The sequence below is a fragment of the Protomyctophum parallelum genome, assembly GCF_964188405.1.
Source record: "Protomyctophum parallelum genome assembly, chromosome: 13".
Taxonomy (NCBI): Eukaryota; Metazoa; Chordata; class Actinopteri; order Myctophiformes; family Myctophidae; genus Protomyctophum; species Protomyctophum parallelum.
Window position 1 is genome coordinate 9,790,829 of NC_139708.1, and position 19,762 is coordinate 9,810,590.

General features: G+C 46.8%; 1 protein-coding gene across 4 annotated transcripts in view; it reads left to right on the forward strand.

Annotated features, from left to right (window-relative positions):
- prr36b (proline rich 36b) overlaps nt 1-19,762 on the forward strand; it is a 61,432-nt gene extending 41,670 nt beyond the window's left edge. The window contains exons 5-13 of one of the 4 annotated variants that reach the window (XM_083780745.1): nt 11,134-11,354; nt 11,637-12,088; nt 12,967-13,302; nt 13,717-13,748; nt 13,779-14,166; nt 14,292-14,591; nt 14,986-15,246; nt 15,983-16,267; nt 17,217-19,762. In XM_083780745.1, coding sequence (XP_083636871.1) covers nt 11,134-11,354; nt 11,637-12,088; nt 12,967-13,302; nt 13,717-13,748; nt 13,779-14,166; nt 14,292-14,591; nt 14,986-15,246; nt 15,983-16,267; nt 17,217-17,918 — 2,977 coding nt within the window. In that variant the 3' untranslated portion in view covers nt 17,919-19,762. Of the gene's footprint in view, nt 1-11,133; nt 11,355-11,636; nt 12,089-12,966; nt 13,303-13,716; nt 14,167-14,291; nt 14,592-14,985; nt 15,247-15,982; nt 16,268-17,216 lie in introns of all 4 variants that reach the window. The other 3 variants (XM_083780743.1, XM_083780744.1, XM_083780746.1) reach the window with 3 other exon arrangements.

The following is a 19,762-nucleotide window of genomic DNA, read 5'->3' on the forward strand; positions in this document are numbered from 1 at the left end:
GCACAGTCGCACACACACACACACACACCTTTGTTATCATGCTCTCCCCTTGAGAATTGCCCCAAAAATTCAATTAAGGCTGGCATCTCCGGGACGTACTTGCACTCTGTCAGATACCGATATCTCTGTCTCTTGGATATCCCTAATGTCTAGTCTGTCAAGCCAGACAACCATCCCACAACCATTCCAATGCTACATAGAAAGGCTAACTACGTCAACTGAAAGCCAAGACACGGAAGCTGTCATTTCCATTCACACAAATATATTTTAAAATATCTTTGAAATATATTTTGGAATTTCCACTTCTGCCAAGCAGCAAGCTATACATGTGTAGTAGGCTAATTTGATTTAGGACAAATTTGACTAGTTGATTGAAAATGGACTAAATGTAGGTGGTGTGGGGAGGCAAGACATCCGCTGTAGTTTTTTTTCTCGCATTTCCAGCACGGTATGACGGAAGGATTTGAGAATCATTTGAGTCGACTCGTCGGGATCAAGAGGAATCTGAGGAACCCGATCCAACATTGAGGAACCGGTTCCATCACATTTGGAGCCGGGTTTTATCACACTGTCAGAGCTGTCAGAGCATTAAGGAAACCGTAAGAGGGAATCGTTAAGGAACCAGAATCCTAAAGGTTCCCAACCCTCTGTAGTCACGATTATTGTGTGTGGGTGTGTGTGAGTGTGAGTGTGAATGTGAGTGAGCGAGAGGCCTAGTCGCTTATTTTGGGCTTGTTTTCGTAGACCGAGCCGCTTGTTTCTGTTGGGGACCAGTCAGTCATCGGCTTGGAAAATAATGGAGACTTTTCTGCATGCCATGCCACCCTTTTTCTTTTACTGCCATGTGTTGACAGTGGCTTTTAATGGTTTGACACGCTTTGTAGGAGTTTCACCAGAGCCAGCTAACGCCAGTCAATTTGTTGGCAGAAACAAAAGCTGAAAATAACACGTCTATTAATGAGCACTGGCAACCGTCCAGTGTAAAAGCCAAATGTACTGTATGCTACTCTGTAGCACCACAATGCCTGCCACACAACCAGTGATTTACAAGCTAATTTGAGGCCAACCACAATTATGTTATAATCAGAATGTCATTGTGTCTGAACTAAGGGCATTAGTTATGGTTTATTTTGTTTTGTAGTTGTGTACTGTAATATCGCTCTGTCTGTCTCTGTGTCAGTCTCTCCCTCTTTCCCCCATGTGTGCCTGTCGGAGACGTTTCCCCATGTGTGCCTGTCGGAGACGTTTGTTGTAGTGAATAGTATATAGGCTCTGTGTGTGTGTGTGTGTGTGTGTGTGTGCGTGCGCGTATCTTCCGTTTGAAGCTGCTTGCACTCGGTACACAGGCAAACCCTCCAGTGTGATTGGTAGACAGTCCAACTGGTGTTAGAACACCGTGTTCCTACTTGAATGCCTAGGAGACTCTGTGTGTGTGTGTGTGTGTGTGTGTGTCCTGTAAAGATCAGCTATCGGTTATTTTCTTAGCGATTACATCATAATTGCAATGTCGATTATTCACTACATAATTAAACACATATTTATATATTTTTTTTATGAATCAATTAACCACCCTTTCACACACCAGTGTTTCAAAAACGATCTACAAACTCACTGATATTGAAATGTTTTGAAAATTTTCATCTATAATTGCATGCCCCAAATACTTGCCGTACTACGTTCTTGATAATTTTTTTATTTTAACACAAATCTTCTCTTCTAAATGCATATCAATTTGGGGGTCCTTGATGAACACGAAAGGGTTTGAGAACCACTGATTTAGAAGGAATTCTTGAGGAACCTGCCCATCTGACGGGCACGCACACCTGCATAAGGACACCTGTACAGTATGTACGGTACTGTTACTGTACATGTTGTACTGCATGTACAGTAGTATTACTGCTCACATTGTACTGTATGTACAGTACTGTTACTCTGCATTTACTGTATGTAGGTGCCATGATGCCGCAGAGCAGGAGCTATGTTCTAATTAGCATTCAGAGCATGTGTGGGCCTTGTGTGTGTGTGTGTGTGTGTGTGTGTGTGTGTGTGTGTGTGTGTGTGTATAGCAGGCTGGGTGGAAGAGGTGGAGGAGCAATGTGTATCTCTTGCTGTCTCTCTCTCTCTCTGTCTGTCTCTGTCTCTGTCTCTGTCTCTGTCTCTGTCTCTGTCTCTCTCTCTCTCTCTCTCTCTCTCTCTCTCTCTCTCTCTCTCTAAATGATGCATGGTTGCTGCACCTCCTCATCCATGCTGCCAGGAGACCCTGGTGAGAGCCATGGCTGTGCGTGCAGAGAGAACAAGCTGTGTGTGTGTGGACAGGAGGACCACAGTGCCATGCTGGTGTGACACCTCAGTGAAAGATGTTAGGACAGCAACATTCTGCCGTTGAAGGACATGGCAAGGTGACAGGCTGATATCTTATGTGGCACTGGGCCACATAAGACTGGCCCACAACTGAATATTAATCGGATCTATCTCGGGTTTTCTTTGCAGTGAAATACTGCAGAGTAGAAGTCAATCTTAGCCAATCAGAATGCAACGAGTCCACCTTGATCACATGACTATAGAGATGATGTGTGCCAATTTGTGTGATTTTTATGAAATATGGCCAAGCTTGAATTATCCTCTTTAAACTGCAAAGCTTTTTTTTCATAAAAATCCACCGTAGACATGTTAGGAGCTACTTTCTGTATTGTAATATTGCGCAGCATATTCCGAGCTGTGATGTTTTCTTAATTTTTAAGCTGTGCGTGACGGGGCGTCCCCTGCGTCCTCGTCTTCTTTGGGTGTTTTAGGTTTTACTTGCGTGTGCACACCTGCACACGCAGGTTCTATTAAACAAGCGCTCTCCCAAAATAATTGTTTTGACGGCTGGTCGCACACTTGGGAGCTCGGAATTATGCTTTCAATATTTTGGACAGAAAGTAGCTCAGTCATAACATGTCATACGGTGGGTTTTTAAACTATCATTTAGCTGGAGACCCCTTGGAACTCCCTCAAGGACCCCTGGGGGGTCGGTGCCCATTAGGCATCGTCCTACTCGGGGAACATGCATGTCGGGAACAATGCAAGGGAGTACTCGTTGAGTTATACCACAGACAGACAGACAGACGAATGCATTTGTTTTTGGTTCAGAGTTGCAGTCAAATGATGTTACCCCTGGGAGCGTACAAGTGGAACCAAATGGACCTGTAAGGCAGTGATCAGGTGGTCCTCTGGTCTCCTGTTAGTCATGCTGTGTTTGTTTCCGTAAATAACGCTCCCTCTGAGACCGTGAGAACATTAGTAGGCTACTGAGATGGATTCAAGCACTTGAAGGGGAATGCCAAAACAAAAATGCCTGGTATTATCAATCGACAGAGCAACACTAATATCCATGTCAATGTTTTAACAGTTGAATAAATGTTTCCATTTGACATTTTCTCTCATGTTCTTCCCCAGTAATAACTCTGCATAGTATACCTGTATGACCCCCATTTAAAAGCACTGCTCTATAGCAATGGACTAGCCTGACGCTCAGTCTGAATTTTCACTACATTATTCAGACTGAAAGCCCTCCCCACAGCAGCAGTTTATGGGATGGGCGTGATCAAAGCGGCAGTCTTTGGTGATTGGTTCATACCAACCAATCAGAATAGTAGGAAAGCAGATGACGTTGTTGTCAATCATGAGGCTATGGCTAACCTGCTTGCTAACCAAACAAACACAGCCAACGAGCACTACTAGCATGTAATCAAAAGCGGTAAAATGTCTGTTTATAAAATCTGTAGTTTCTGTAAAGAAACTATTTATCATACGCCAATTTAATAGCCAGATATTGATACGGTCGTGAGTCACCGCAGTGGGGGCAGCCATGTTTGTTGTCTGACGCCGTCGAGTGACTGGGCTGATGGCCAATCAGCTGCTGCGATCGGATTTTTGAACGACACTGATGCTGCCGTAGGCAGTCACCAGACCTGAATCGCCAGAACCTGTTTTCTTAATGGGCGTGGCTAGCGATTCAGGGCTGGAGCCAGGCTAGCAATGGACACTATAGAACACAACTACTCGCTCAACACCACCTTATAACGGGTCCATTTTGTTTCCATTTTGTGCACTCCCAGAGTTACATAAGCGCAGACAGGCCGGACAAGGCGTGTGTGAACGTCTTGTGTACTGGGCGGGCAGCACTGGACAGCGCAGCGGCCTTCTGTTCCAGTCTGCAGCACTCTGCTCGTAAATCTTGTGTCCTGTCGTGGGCGTGGCCCGACTGTGTCTGCACGCAGTCCTCTGCCGTCATCACTGTTTTATGGGCAGACAAGCCGCACAGCTAATCACCAAAGTGTGTGTGTGTGTGTGTGTGTGTGTGTGTGTGTGTGTGTGTGGAAGATTTATATATTTGTGTGTGGTTGCTTCTGAGTGCGCCACAGAAGTGTGTGTGTGTGTGTGTTGAGAACTTGAGAGTGAGTCAGGCAGATATACAGACAGACAGGCAGGGAGAGAGACAGACGGGGGAAGAGAGACAGACAGAGTTGACAGGGTGATTATGGTGCTAGAGTCCGGGTAAATGAAGAGTCAAGTAGACTGATGACTCCGTCAGTCACAGACTGAAACACCTTGTTATTATTATTTGTATTATTATTATTACCAGCAGCAGCACATAAGTCATTCAAATCATCCCCAGCTTTACCAGCTGCAGCATTAAAGTGAATGCTAATTACAATCCCATAATATGATGTGAAATGGACCATTCTGCATAATGATTAGTACTTCTACCGTTTGCTCCCGTCAGCACAGTATATCGTTACTGTCGGGCAGAAACCTCTTATCTACATATATAAACTTTCTTTCTTTCCCCCCTTAAATGCCTAAGTTCACAGCAATTGTCAATTCCAGAATAATTGAGGGTCGTGATTAAAATGATCCATGGAGATTTCCATCGAGCATGGTGATGGTTGGCGCACCACAGAGACGCAGACACTCGTTCAACAACATGCAACGCTCTACTTTAAGCCTTTCAACCATCCACAGGCTAGTATTCATTTAAACTGCCTCACCATGCTTGCTACACATTAACATTCTCATTCTCAGTCTTGCTAACAGTGTAATAACTGTTGTAACACTGCTACTGTTATAAGTTAGAGTTCCTACTACAGCATAATGACTCTTCAGGTCAGTGTAGCATGTTAACACTGCTACACTGTTTATAAGATCGGGTTCCTACACAGTCAAATTGTCAGTGTTAATTCATGCATATCATTATCGGGTGTAATAATAATAATAATGTCTATTGTCCCGAAGGATATTTGTCTTCACAATCTGTTCAACACCCACATCAAAAACAACACAGAGCACATAACACCAAGACAATACAAAGAAACAAAAACAAAACATGAGGTCCCCACTGTGTACAGAACCATCCTATCGGCGGGGCAGTTTGTTTAATGCCGCGATGGCTGAGGGGACAAAACTCCTACTAAAACGGACCTTTTTCCATGGCAAGGTTCTGTATCTTTGTCCAGATGGCATGAGGTTAAAGAAACGATACAGAGGATGGTCAGTGTCATTTGATATCGAGAGTGCTAGTCGTGTGATGGCCTTATTGTTCATATCAGAAAGTGTGGGTATAGGAAGTCCGATGATTTTGGAAGCGATGCGGGTGATACTGAAAAGTTTGTTCCTATTAGGCATGGACAGTATGGTGTAGAAACATGCAGAACAGTACAACAGAACAGGTTGAATAATGCTTTTGTACAATAATAGCAGAAGATGAGGAGCAACAGATAGCAGATAACAGAGAGCAACAGATGTATGTCCAAAACAGTTGAGTTTGTTGATCTGCAATTGTTTTGGAAGATTTCGACACATTTTGAAAATGTTGGGAAAATCAGCATAAAGGATATTTAAACTTTTGGTACTTGAAGTATATTTTCATGCCAATACATTGCAGTATTGCTACTTATACAGGATACTAGAGCGGTGCCCGTTGGACACTGGACTACTTGAAACGATGCAAATTGGAAATGCATGCATGCATGCAAGATGAACAGGCCAGCCCCATATACTATATGGAGATATAGCGGTGATCAGGTCCAGAGCCCGGGCAGAGGCTTTTGTGCTGGTTCTGGACAACATCTGTTCAAGACTCGACACCGAGCACTGCACTCCCTGTGGGCGTGTGGAACGCGTGTGTCGAATTTGATGTCAGTGGGGCGAACGGTTCTCAGGTTACATGGATTACAGACGTACGCGCACGCACACACACACACAGACTTGGTGCATTTAGATAGATGGTTAAAAAAAGTACTTATTCCACCCCGGATTACCCACATATCCTGTGCCAGCCAGATTAACTCCACGGCTCTCCTTGAATATACATCTATCACCTTCCCGTGGTGTCTCTACCCTCGCTCACTGAAATTCAGAGTGTTGGTTTAACTCTCAAGAAGGTCAAAACGTGCCCTTAGGGGGTCCATTTACTTTAGGGCCCTTATGGATCCTACAGCAAATCTTTTAATTCCACTCATTCTTGTCCTTTGCTGTCTGGGCGTCTAGCACAGGCTTATGCCAAAACCTGGTAGCCTCATTTCACCCCTTAACCTTAACAACTTTAACCCCTATTTTATGCTTTGGCTGTTCGAAAATCAAGTCGAGTTTAAATTAATTTGAGCATGTTTTGGCGGTACCAATGTTGGGCCGATTCATTGCCTCCCTAAAAATGATGCCGAAATGGCGGGAAAAATAAACGAAACACAGTGTGATGGAGGCAAGACTAAAGGACCCTGCACACTGGACGCGTCTTTCGGATTTTTAGCAGCGTTTCTCCATCGGTTTTCCGAAAAACGCGTCCAGTCGAGGAGAAACACTGTTGTTGTTCTTTTTTTCCCCCAAAATGAGTTAATGGCACAGGCAGACTCTTCACATACTAGAGTATGTCTGAAATAAATGTCAGAGCTGAAATCGACATGTAAATACGAAATAAATGCTTAAACATGTATCTAGGTGTTCACAGAAGTGAACTTTTCAAGCCTGTTTTCTCAACTTGCTGTTTTCTGCAAGACATTATTTCACTGCTTTCACATGACATGAAAAAAAGAAAAAAAAAATTCAATGACTTATCCTCGGTCAGAAGCGGTCACAAATGATTATAGCGGTGTGGTCTAGGAACTCGACTTGTAATTAGCTTAGCCGGAAGCGGCTTCATCATCACCTGAGCTCACCGTTAAGGATCTGATGCAACTGCTGGCCTACATTTGAACCTCCCGTCATGCTAGCACGCTAATCAGATTAAACCGAGGAACGATCAATAGCTCGAGCTAAATAGGGTTCATTAGCACAAGTTGGAGCGGCCTTTTTCCAGTAAGAGAAAGAGATCCAGTATCCATTAAGTTGGCCATATTAACATGGAAAACAATGGCTTGTTGTGCCATGTTTGTCCCGGGGTGTCGTCAACGCTGGCTGGATAAAAAGCTTGTCCTTGTCTAAGACTTCATCGTTCCGCCAAGTGGTGTTAAATCGCTCACACCCCCCTCCCCCGGTCTCTCTCCCCGTCTCTGTGACACAGTAATGAGAGGGCACCTTTGTTTTTTGGTACAAGAAGATCAGCGACTTGCCGCATCAGCGGCGACATGCTCCAAATATACGCCCGACACTTGGATTAATGCTGGTGTTTGTTGTTTAAGGCTTCATTGTGTGTGTTTTTCTTTTTTTTTTGCTGTTTTTTTTTTTTTTTTTTTACGGTCACAAGACCTGAAAATAATAATAATATGACAGTTAACGGCACTGACATGACTCGGCTAGAAAGGTATAAATTAAAGGCACAATACAATAAAAAAAAAGAAGGGAAGGGGCAAGCAGAAACAGAAATCATGAAACTATAGATACATAATACAGTTATTCATAAAAAATACACACAACACACATGGGCACATCAGAAGGCAAATTGCTGGGGCTCGCCAATGCAATGAATCACTTCTTTTATAAATCAGAGTAGATAGACCCTGGGCAAGTAATCAGTAAATCAGCGGCTGGCATATATTCATAAAGTTGTTTTCTCCATTTTAATTTTGCTCTTTCCATTGGAAGTACTAAAACCATTGGTTTTTCCATGCATATTTTGATTATCGCAATACTGTTGTTAATCGGAATTATGTTTTGTAATTTTCATATCGTCCGCTCTGCTGTCAGAAGCTTTGTTTGATCTCTACTGTTTCAGACCACACGGTTTACAGGTGTAGAATGGGCTGAAGTCATTTTTCTTTGCAAGCTTTTGCGATCATATGCCGTTTTCAGGACAACTAGGGGGCGAGAGGGAGAGCAAGGAATAAACGTAGGAAAAAAGATCAACGGTCAAAATAAATAAAAAAGTGCGTTCATGTTTATTATGTACACTTCAAGTTCACGACACTTGGACGGCTTGCTTCCGACCGGTGCATGGGGGTTAGACTCATGGCGTGCTATGTAATGTTCCATTACAGTTGGCACAGGAGGGGGGGTGTGTGTGTGTGTGTGTGCAGATCTCGCTGCTTCTTCCCAGGATATACAGAACCACCCATCTCGCTCTCTTACACAATGGATGTGCTTTTAACGGGGGGCCCGTCGGCGGTTGCAACCGGGGGATTTGAACGAGTTATTTCGGTTCTCCTTTTCAGAATTAAAGATTAACGTGGTCCCAGAAATCATCCCTCCATCACTGCTTGTTCCCGTTATGCCAGTGCTGCTAACATGGTTTCTTTATTTAGAAGCGGGGCGGGTTGGGACTGGAGGCAGGGGAGCTAGTGTAGTTAAGTATGAGGGCAGGGGAGTGATCACATGATGACATGGCCCTGTCTGTCTGTCTGTCTGTCAGTCAGGGCCCGCTGGATGGAGATTAGATTCAGTGATGGAAGATGTACTGCTGATTATTTTGATTAACTACTATTCAGCTGTTCTCTTAGACATGGCAGACAGTGTTACATTTTGTCCTGGGCATTTTGTCCCAGTCTGTCCACAAGCGTGTGGTTGGGGGAACAGAGGGCCATGACCAGCGATGACGGAAGGGTCTGCTCTCTCTCTCTCTCTCTCTCTCTCTCTCCATGGGAGTTTAGGAAACTAAATAAACCAACCAACCACCCTCTCTTCCTGCTCCCGTCCTGCTGTTCCCTGGCTTTACTTGTGTTTACTTCCTCCTGTGTGAGTGTGAGTGTGAGTGTGCACGGCGGCGGCGTGTTTACTTCCTGTGGAGTCAGTGCTTCCCGTGCTCTTCCAGTGACTAGTCATTGAGCTGTGGGCGGACACAGTCTCTCTCTCCTGTGGTTCTCAATATTTTCTTTTTTAAGCTCGGGCCACTAGAATATTTCAAACAATCCTCAAGGTCACAGACCACCCCACCTCCCCACAACCATATATCGTCACTGTGGTAACCTTGTTTGTCCGAAACCGTTACGTTTCAGGAAATGGAACGAACATTCTTTATTTTAGATCAAAGCTTGTAGATCTGTTATTTTCACTAACTAGGCGTATTAAGTGATGAAAAACATAAAAAGTTGAAATATGGAGAAGATACAAGGTTTCTTCATATGTAGATATGTCTTGCATGCTGTCCATCGATCTATAATAAATGTATCTAAAAATGGCGATAACAATACCCTTGGAATTACGGTTTATTGCCTTTTTTTAATGGTGCCCAATCTGTAATCTAAATATCGTTGCTATCAGGAGAAACATGTCATATCCTAAATAAATTAAAGCCCCACTTACTTGATCGTACTACACAGCGTTACATAAAAGCTTGTGGGTCTGCTACTTTAGCAGTTTTTGAACTTGAATCCTGAAAGTTTCCACCTGACAGACGATACCGAGCTACCAAAGCATACCACAGTCATTTTCATTTTGTTTCATTTTCTACTTCTGTTAGTAATACTAGACCGGTGCCCGAGCACAGAGTCTGTAATAATCCATGCCCCATCCGGTTATACAATGCCCATGTCAGAGTACCCGTTCCACCCATCTGTCCCTTTTATGCCCATATGGAGTTTGCTGTATCTGTCCCTTTATTCCTATATATTGACTTTGACTTCTGTGTCAGGCATGCCCAAATATGGAGTGTTGTGATGTCGGAACAGGCCAGCTCCATATATGGAGCCTGGGCAGGGCTTGTCCAGAGCTTCGACACCTGGCACTGCACTCTCTGTGGGGGGATGGAACGCATGTGTCGAATTGAAGTCGTTGGGGCGAACGGTTCTCAAGTTACGTGTATTATAGACGTACACTACACACACACACACACACACACACTTGGTGCATTTATACTGTAGATCGATTTAATATCGCAGTAGTTGTGTGTCGGTGTCGTGTGGAGCTCCAAGGCACTGCATCAAGGCCTTGAACAATCAATATTTCATTTACATTACACCCAGGTGTAAGAATGTCCAGCCAGGGTGAGACCTGCCGTTCGCCCCTGGCTGTGAACTTGGCGTCCCACACAACGCACGCATGCACACACACACACACGCCACTAGCATCACCTTCTATTTTATCATAATAGTTCATCTCTCCATATTTAGGGAACACATCAAACTTGTTAGCTTGAATATCTGTTCTCCATTATGCAATGAGTTACTAATGGATAGAATAGATTATTATATCTATTAGTATTCTCATTAATCAAATCATTGAAGCTCCTTTTTTAAATATAGATTTTGTTCATATATCAATAAATAAATTCAGGGAAAATGTGTAGATTTAAGCCTTATTTATATTTTGTGGGGTTCGCAAGAATAGCGAAAATAGCCAATGTCAAGCTCACAATTGAGCTTCTTGATCAGCTGTTTATTTATAACCATTTTTGAAAAGTATTTAATTAAAATCGACTACTAATCGACTACTTTTTGGGCTCAAAACATATTTGAGCCCAAGACATCCACAGACGTCCTGGGAATTACCGCTATGCAGTGACAAAGACGTCTGTGGACATCTAGGCAAAAAGAAAAAAAAGTTAAAAAGAAAAAGGTGGGCACCCTGGGTCACTATTTTGAAAGTGTTGTGTGGGCACACAATGTGTTTAATGATCATCTAAATGGATTACTTTCGACCAACGATTTCACATTAATCCTCCTGCTCTCCAAATGGCCGTCATGACTCATGGTTTGTTCACTCCTTGCGTTTCCTCCTCCTCAGGCCCGCCACTGGCACTTCGGCTCCTCGGCCCGCCTCGGCGTCGGCCCGCCCGGCAAGCGCCAGCGCGCCCAAGAGCTCTGCCGCGCCCACGACCAAAACCGCCCCGAAAACCTCCACCATCACCAAGGCTGGCCCCGCCAAAACCTCCTCCACCGCCCCCTCTGCTGGCAAGACTGCGGCAGCGCAGGCGCCCAGGACCACCGCGCCATCGGTCAAGAAAGGTAACGGAAACGTCGGATAGAGCAGTGTGGTTTTACCTCCTCCCAGTGAGGGCTCCTCGCTGGCAGGTGAGCCAGTAGGGTACAACAGCAGTTCAGGACAGAAATGTGTGGGGAGGATTTAACAAGACACAACATTCTGAGCCAGCCATAGTTGTCATTTTCAATCACTTTCACTTCCGTTTTCCCCGCTCGCAGACTGCCATTGTAAGAAACGGCTTATGTTAGCATTAGCATTGTGTGTGCCATAATAAATAGTGACCATGTCCCATTCCTCCTCTCTAGATGTCACCAAACCAACAACCCCAGCAGCAGCCAAGAAGCCTGCGGCGTCTCCCCTCACCCGGCCTGCGTCGGCAACAACAAAGACCACCAAACCAGAGACCGCCAAATCGTCACCCCGACCAGACTCTGCCGCTAAAAAGCCAACAGCAGTGACCAAGGCGGCGGCGGCCACCGACGCCAACAAAACCCCCTCCCGTCCCAAAACACAAGAGGGCAAGTCCTCCACCCCCGCCAAGACACCCGGCGCCAAGTCCGGCGCCACCAAGGCGACCAGCCCCAAGAAGGCGGTGGGCAGCAGCACCCCGACCCCCGTCAAACGGGCGGCCAAAGTGGTGCCGGCTGGCGACGCTGCAGCTAAAGAGGACGGTGAGAACAAAGAGGTGGTGGCCGCGGCAGTAGCCGCCGCCGCAGCTGTGGCCGCCGCCGCAGCGGTCATCGCCAGGCCGGAAGAGGTAGGTCCTGTTATAGTGATGACAGTTATTAATAAGTAATGATCACAACTATTTGAGCTGATCGCTAATTGTTTAGCATAAACGGCATTCATATATTCTGTATTAAGTCACGATTAGCAGATCTGTAATCTCACAATGCGTCTAAATGCGCTAAAATAGCAGATCAACAAGGTCACAACCCGTTGCAGGGTTGTGACCTTGTTGATCTGCTATTTTAACAATTTTGGAAAGTGTACATGTTATACTATATATTTAATAGTTTAATTAAATAAATGTTAGTAAACTTATTGAACGTATTTTTCCAATGGAAATATCCTAAAAAACGGGGTCGTATTATAATCGGGGACTAGACTATTTGAGTCTTGAAAAATGGGGGTCGTCTTATAATCAGTCGTCTTATATTCGGGACAATACGGAATATGGCCTGTTTTGGCCATAGTATTATTTATTTTGATTATTGGCGTTGGTCATAGTCATTTCTTTGCTTATTGACGTTATTTGTCATATCTGAACTGTGCAAACAGACATTGTTGTTGACAATGTAAAGTTCAATGTAAAAAAATCCATATTAAATCATAATTGTCAACTAAAACGGTGGTTCTCAACCTATTTCTGGATCAGGTTCCCGGCCACATATCAATTCTCAGGGATCCTTGGCATGAAAAGGTTTGAGAACTGCTTAATTTATAAGGCATTTGCAGAATTGGTCTCAGAATGGCTTAAATCGTACGTAGTGTTTTGCCAATTATTTGGGGGCCCACTTTGCAATACGCCTCGTGGCCTCACCAGTGGGCCCCCGGCACCACAGGTTGAGAACCACCAAACTAAGAATGTGACGATGGTGACGGTGCTGTGTTTCCTGTCTTTCTTCCACCAAGGCTGGAGCACCAGAGGCAGCTCCCGAACCCGCTCCAGAACTGGAGCCCCACCGGGCCCTCCCTGCGCTCTCTGCCCAGCTGGACCTCCTCGGCCTGGGGGAGCCCGATGCCTCGACGAAGGGCCCTTCCCTGGGGACCACGGTCATGTCTCCTCCCTGCTCCCCGCCAGAGGCCACCACGCCGGTCAGCGAGGACCCCCCGCGCAACGCCTCGCTTGTCCAGCCCGACCCCTGGGACTTCAGCAGCCAGCCCACCCCCCTCCTGGCTGCGCCGAGCCCCGGCCACGTGAAGATGACCTTCCAAGCACAGCGGGAGGAGGATGAAGATGACCGAGAGGTTAGGAGGCTCAGAGTTATAACGGTCGCTATCATTTATTTGAGATAATGACGTTATTTAGCACAATCGACACAAATCGTTTCAGTTTGTCTGTAATCCGTCTGTTGATGTACAATCTCATAGCGCTGCACTCTACAGGCTTGAGCTTATATTACAGTATGCTATTTTTGAAAGATCTTTAAAATGTGTTGCTCATTTTAAACTCATTTTTAGACCCGTGGGGGTCCACGGCCAAATACATAATACTTTTGGTTGACCTTGACATGACAATGTTTTAGCACCTCTGATATGGCAACATACATTTTACAGAAATCTGTTTTGGATTTAGAAGACCTTTGTAGAATCGGCTTCAGGTCTCAATGGGGCTAAATCGTCATTTGTGGCGACAGTTTAATCATCAACTGACATCCCCAGGAGCAGATGGAGGAGAAGGAGAACCTCATGTCCGCGCCTCCGTGTGCGTCGGCCCTGCTGGGAGGAGCCTCCCCGCTGGACGACTTCTCCTTCGCTGCCCCCGCGTCTCAGCGACGCGAGGAGGAGCAGATGGGGGAGGAGAAGGAGAACCTCCTCATGTCCGCCATGTCCGCGCCTCCGTGTGCGTCGGCCCTGCTGGGAGGAGCCTCCCCGCTGGGCGACTTCTCCTTCGTGGCCCCCACGTCTCAGCGCCGCGAGGAGGAGCAACAGGAGGAGGCGGCCGTGGAGAAGGCCGAGCAGGAGATCAACGACGACGATGATGATGACGAGGAGGACAGTGAGCAGAGAAGACTGGGCCACGCGGCTACCACCGGGTCCTCCTCGGGCGGGTTCGGCGGACAGTCGGGCTGGCACGCCGACGACCCCATGTCCGCCGCCGCCGACTCCGAGGTAGGACCGTCTGCAGTTGTTGGCGTGACACGCCTGATCGCGATTCATTGAGATAATCGTAATTATTTCAAATTGTTAATCGCAATTACTTACTTATTATTTGTACCGCAAATGAATGGTGACAGGCCTACTCGGAGGATGTGAGCAGCGCCAGCAGCCGCCCGCCGGGGGTGTCGGAGATGAGCAGCACCCAGTACACTGCCTTGCTGGAGGGCACGCAGAGCTCGGACGCCCTGGTGGACTCCAGCTTCCGCGGCTCCGAGGGCGACGGCAACTTCATGAGCTCCCCCAACGTGGAGACCCTGGCCAACGAAGAGGAAGACGAGGAGGAGGAAGAGGAGGAGGAGCGCATGGACGACATGGACGTGAGCTCGGAGCGGGCCGAGGACCACCGGCGCCACGCCAAGGCCGTCCAACAACATGAGGTACTTGGCTGCTACGTCTTGCACCTTTATGTCTCTTAACTATCATGTACATACCTGCTATTTGTTCATCCTGTACTCATGTACTTACCTGCTACTCTTTGCGCCTTTTTAAACATTTCAAAATTGTTCAAATAGCCCATCTACAAGCTCACAACCTTGATGTAGCTATTTTCACTATTTAATGGGGTAAATGGTCAGTAAAACATAAGGGGTAAGGCGTGCCTGTCTAATCTCATGTACATAGCTGCTACTTTTGGCAACGTACTGTACTGTACGTCTTAAGGTTTTTCCTGACAACTACGAGTGATTGCGCTTGCACAAAACAGACAATTTCGCCGACTTCTTTTGACACCTGTGACGTGACAATAAAGAGGACTGTGTTTGTGATTGTGAGGATGAGGAGGATGAAGACGTGGAGATGCCCAGTGAGGGCGGCGTGACGGAGAACGTGGAGGAAGAGGACGACTTCCAGGAGGACACGGAGCGCCTGGACAACCTGAACCGCCCGGCCCCGCTGCCCGCCATGTTCGGTGGCGCGTCGGCCGCCGCCTGGGGTCAGGTGGGCCCCTTCTCGGACCCCTGGGCTTCCTCAGGAAGCCACCCGGCCGACCACGGGGCGCCTGACTCAGAGAAGCCTGCCCTGTCTCCCGCCAAGGTTATTATAGATTTGCATTTTTCTATATTTAAAAAATGTATACCGTGTATATATATTTTTCATTACTTAGTTTTGATTCATTTTAGTTTTATAGTAATATTGGGTAGTTGGGCGGGAATAGACAAGCTCAGAGAAATAGCAAAAATATTAGGTTTACAAGCTCACTTTTTGACAACGGAGCTTAAAACCCAACGCAGCTAAACAATATTGGAAGATTTCATAGCCATCCGAAATATTTTGGCTCGTGTGGAATATTGACATTTACGGCGCGCACACTGACCTAGCGGTCCACGTCCAGGCGCAGGCCAGATATCGGGTCTAGCCTGTTTATGACAACCTTTGCTTGTCCCCTCCCTCTTTCCTGTCCTTCTTCACTTGTAACTATCAAAAAATGTTTAGTCCGTTTTTTCCCCCCTAGTTAGAGTTATTTAGTTAGTTTTTAGCTAGCCTCGGTACCAGGCTTTCATTTTTGTTGGTGCAAAAATTGAAAGCCTGGAGGAACGCATTGGCCGCTCTGGTCTAAAAGTGGGAGTCAACCCTTCCGGGTGGGCGTCGCTCCAAATGATGTGACGTAGCGCTGCACTAGGGGGGAGAGGAGGGGCCGGGGGTGACGGACAGATCGATGAGATCCAATCAGGGCGTGCGCAAATCTCAGCCGCGACCCGCCCCTCTAGACCAGAAACCTAACACGTTAGCTCAGGCTAGTCTTTAGCTAACTATAATGACTCTTTTCCAGGCCTGGATGGACGGCGGTGCGCCCCAACAGGAGTCCCACGCAGGGCGCCAGTCTGCCCACAAAGACATGCAGAGCGCTGAGGAGGAGGAGGCCCCTGTGGCCCCGCCCCCTGCCCCGCCCATGGCCATGTCTCAGTCCAGCACGCTGAGCGGCGCGGCACTCGCCGCCCACAGCGGCAGCGAGACGTCCACACCAGACGAGCTGCGCGACTACGACAGCAGCTCCGGCGTGGAGTCACGCTCCGACAAGCAGCGGACGCCCGTGCCCGCCGCCCCGCTTCATCAGGTAGGGCCTTTTGTCACCGTAATGGAATGTCCGACTCGTAGAAAAATATCAATGTTCCAGTAACACTTTTGATTATAGGTTATAGTATAGGTTTAGTTAACTAAGGTTATAGTAGTTTTTTGGTGGATTTGCTAGCTTTATTTTTGAGACGTGTAGTTTTAGTGTTGGTTTTAGTTTTTTATACGTTGGGTTATTTGTCAGTTGCAGGATTCAAATGCCTATTCATAGGCCTATTGTGTAATAAAAACTCAACAAAAGATACCATTTAAAATGTATTTATTCAGTCACTGTTGGTAACGAGAAAAACTAAAACTATTTCAGTCCGTTTTAGTTTTGTAAAAGCACAATTCAGTGTCCGTTATCATTTTAGTTTTATTATAGTTTTTCCTTTTTTTTTAATCTATTTTAGTTTTCATTTGTTTTCGTTAACCTTAATAACCTTGTTTTGATACCATAACATTGGGGTGTTAGGTAGTCACAGAAGTTGACTAGCCGTGAGTCAATGACACGCGTGGCTACTATAAAGATGCCAAGGATTCGACGGTGATGTTACTGTTATGCAACACGGAAGTAGCATGTAGTCAAAGTTGTTTTATAAACCACATAACAAGTCAGTGACATCACTGAGGCATCTTTGGTATATTCACACGACCACTTTAATTATTGTGGTCGTGTGAATAATAATAATAATTATTTTTTTTCATGATGAAATCAACGAAAAATGTAAGAAATTCCATGAATTTGAAAACAAATGTTTAAGAAATGTTGCGTTGTGAGCTTGTAGATCTGCTATTTTCATTTTGGGTCCCGGGCGGGCATTAAATTAGTTTGGGAACCGATGCTGTACACATATCTCTTCGCCCCAAAATCGCCGATCTACAAGCTCACAACGTGTCACACGGGTTGCATTGCGTTGAAAAGTGCTGTATTTGTGCCCCCCTTGTCCCAGCAGGACATGGACCAGGACCTGGGCATCCACCTGGAGAAAGGTGACGGTGAGGAGGAGGAAGCCGAGACGCTGCCCGCCGACGAGGTCCCGGGAGCGGGACCCCCGACCGCCCCGGCCTCCGCCCCCTCCTCGGCGTCCACATCGGGCGACGAGGCCAGCGACACGGAGGGCGAGATGCAGATCAACGACCCTGACGCGCCCATGACGGCGGAAGACCACCAGCACGTTGCCGGCGGCTTCGACAGCCCGCCACCCCCCGGCGGCCTGCCCGCCCTGGACGAGGACGAGGAGGCGGTGGAGGCGGACCTCGGGGGCTGCGGCGGGCTGACACCGCAGTCGGCCAACTCTGTGGCGTCGTACGGCTTCGACGGCACCAACACATCCAACTCCAACGCCCACTCCACTGCCGAGAGCGCCAAGAGCCCCGGCATCTTCTCCCTGGAGAACGAGGAGGCCGAGGATCCCTCCCTCATCAAGGAGCTGAGCGCCCTGCCCTCCGCGGCCGCCGGCCTGGACGAGCAGCGCCACCACTACATGCTGGGGGGCGAGATGGCCAACGACGACCTGGAGGACGTCGACCCCCTCGAGCCCGGCAGCCGCTTCGGCGGCGCCCCCCAGCAGCACCCTGGTGCCCCTGGCGAGGAGCCCTACTACTCTGCCATATGCGATAAAACTGATAGCTTTCTGGCAGGTAACGTATAAATAAGCCGCCCCCCACCTTCCTGCAACAACCCCACCCAACCACCAACCAACCAACCAACCAACCTGGAATGCACCTTTTACCACCCCCCCACCTAGAAACAACCCCTCTCCCCCCTCCTCGTTACGTGTCGTCGTTCATTTTCTCTCTGGTTGGGTTAGATAAAGAAGACAAAAGAAAATAAAGTAAACGACAAAAAAAAAGTGGGTGATGGGTGAGAATGTAGGAGATGAATGGAAGAAAGAGAGAAAAAAAAAAGACTGTAGCGATTTTCAAATGAAGCCTCCCTCTTCCATACTATCATCATTCTGGTCATGGTTCCGAGTGTTCGGCTTATTACGCCCGATTTATTCTCCACGTCACGTGCCGGCGGCGCACGCCTAAATGGTAGCGGATCTACAAGCTCGGAATTGTGCATGTCGCTACAACACATTCTGAGCTTTTAGAGCAACCATTTTTAAGGTGTGTGACACCGGTCTACGGGACCGGGTCCAAGTCGGGCCTTAAACTCCTTTGTGTACAATAGCTACTACCATTTTCTATTAGAATGTTCTTTTTACGTAACACTGCTTATTTGTCACCCCACTCCGACTGCCCCTCCCCCTGACCGGGGTGTTGGTTGACTGACTGACTGGTCCAAAATGTGACTGAACTTTTAAAAAGTGAAAGAGGAAAAACGGAAACAACGTGGATGGAATGAAACTGACTACCTGCCTGTATTTATCCTACTGTTTTTACCGGACAACTGTCAATTTGTTTGTTTTTTTGTATTTGCCTGTTTGTTGAGTTTTGTTTTGGTTGAAACCTGTTCCTCCCTACCCTGATGTACACACACACACACACACACACTAGACATTACTGTAGTCTGGCTTTGTGTTTTCTTTGTATTATTTCTTTCTTACAGTTAGTGTTCTTGTTCTACGACTTTAACCGTTCATAGTTACATGTATTAAAATAATAAAGGCTAGATATTTAACACGGCTTCCCCCTTCTCTCATCGTGTTTTTTCGGAAGTAGGTTACAGCGTTGGGGGGAATTAAAAAACTTCAGTGCATTGTGCCTACACATGTTGCGACCACAGGTCGCAACATGTGTAGGCACAATGCAAGGAATAAATGCATTCGCCATGGGAGGGGTTGGTCGTTTAGCGTTTGTCGTGTTCTTCAAAGCGGTTGTAGATGAGGTGTAGTTCATCATCGGCATATACATACATATACCCCCCACACACCCACGTGCTCATGTACGGTATCGCCTGATTTATACTTGAGTTGTGCGCATGTGCCACAGGCCACAATTAAGCCAAGCTGCAAATGCAAGCCTCACAAAGCCCACAATACAAAGCCGAGCTGCAAGCGCACAACGCTTCGCAAGTTGCAACGCGCTGTGGGCTTCATGCAGCTTCATGCAGAGCGGCTAAAGTACAACTCCGGCCTGCGTGTTTCGAGGCATTTTGTTCGTTTTTCTTTTTACGGTGGTTTGGCGGTTAAGCACCTTCGTCTAGTTGCTCATTCGTGCTTTTGGCAAATCAACTAACAAGACTAGACCATTGTTTGAAGAAAACACTCCCGCATCGCATCGTGTCCCCCTCCACACACATACACCTGTTAGAGTTAACCCTTTGCCACAGCATAGGGGGGCGGGGGGTGTCCGTCTGGACCAATTATCTTGCATGTTTGACTAACTGAAGGAAAAAAGACAAAAAAAAAAAGTGTACTACCTGATGACGTTTGGACCGGCTTTACACTAGAGATGTTTGATGATAAATGAATGGTTCTTCTCACTAACTAGGGGTTTATTCGTTTTTTATTATTTGTTCAAAATTCCATTAAAACATCATTGCAAGGCA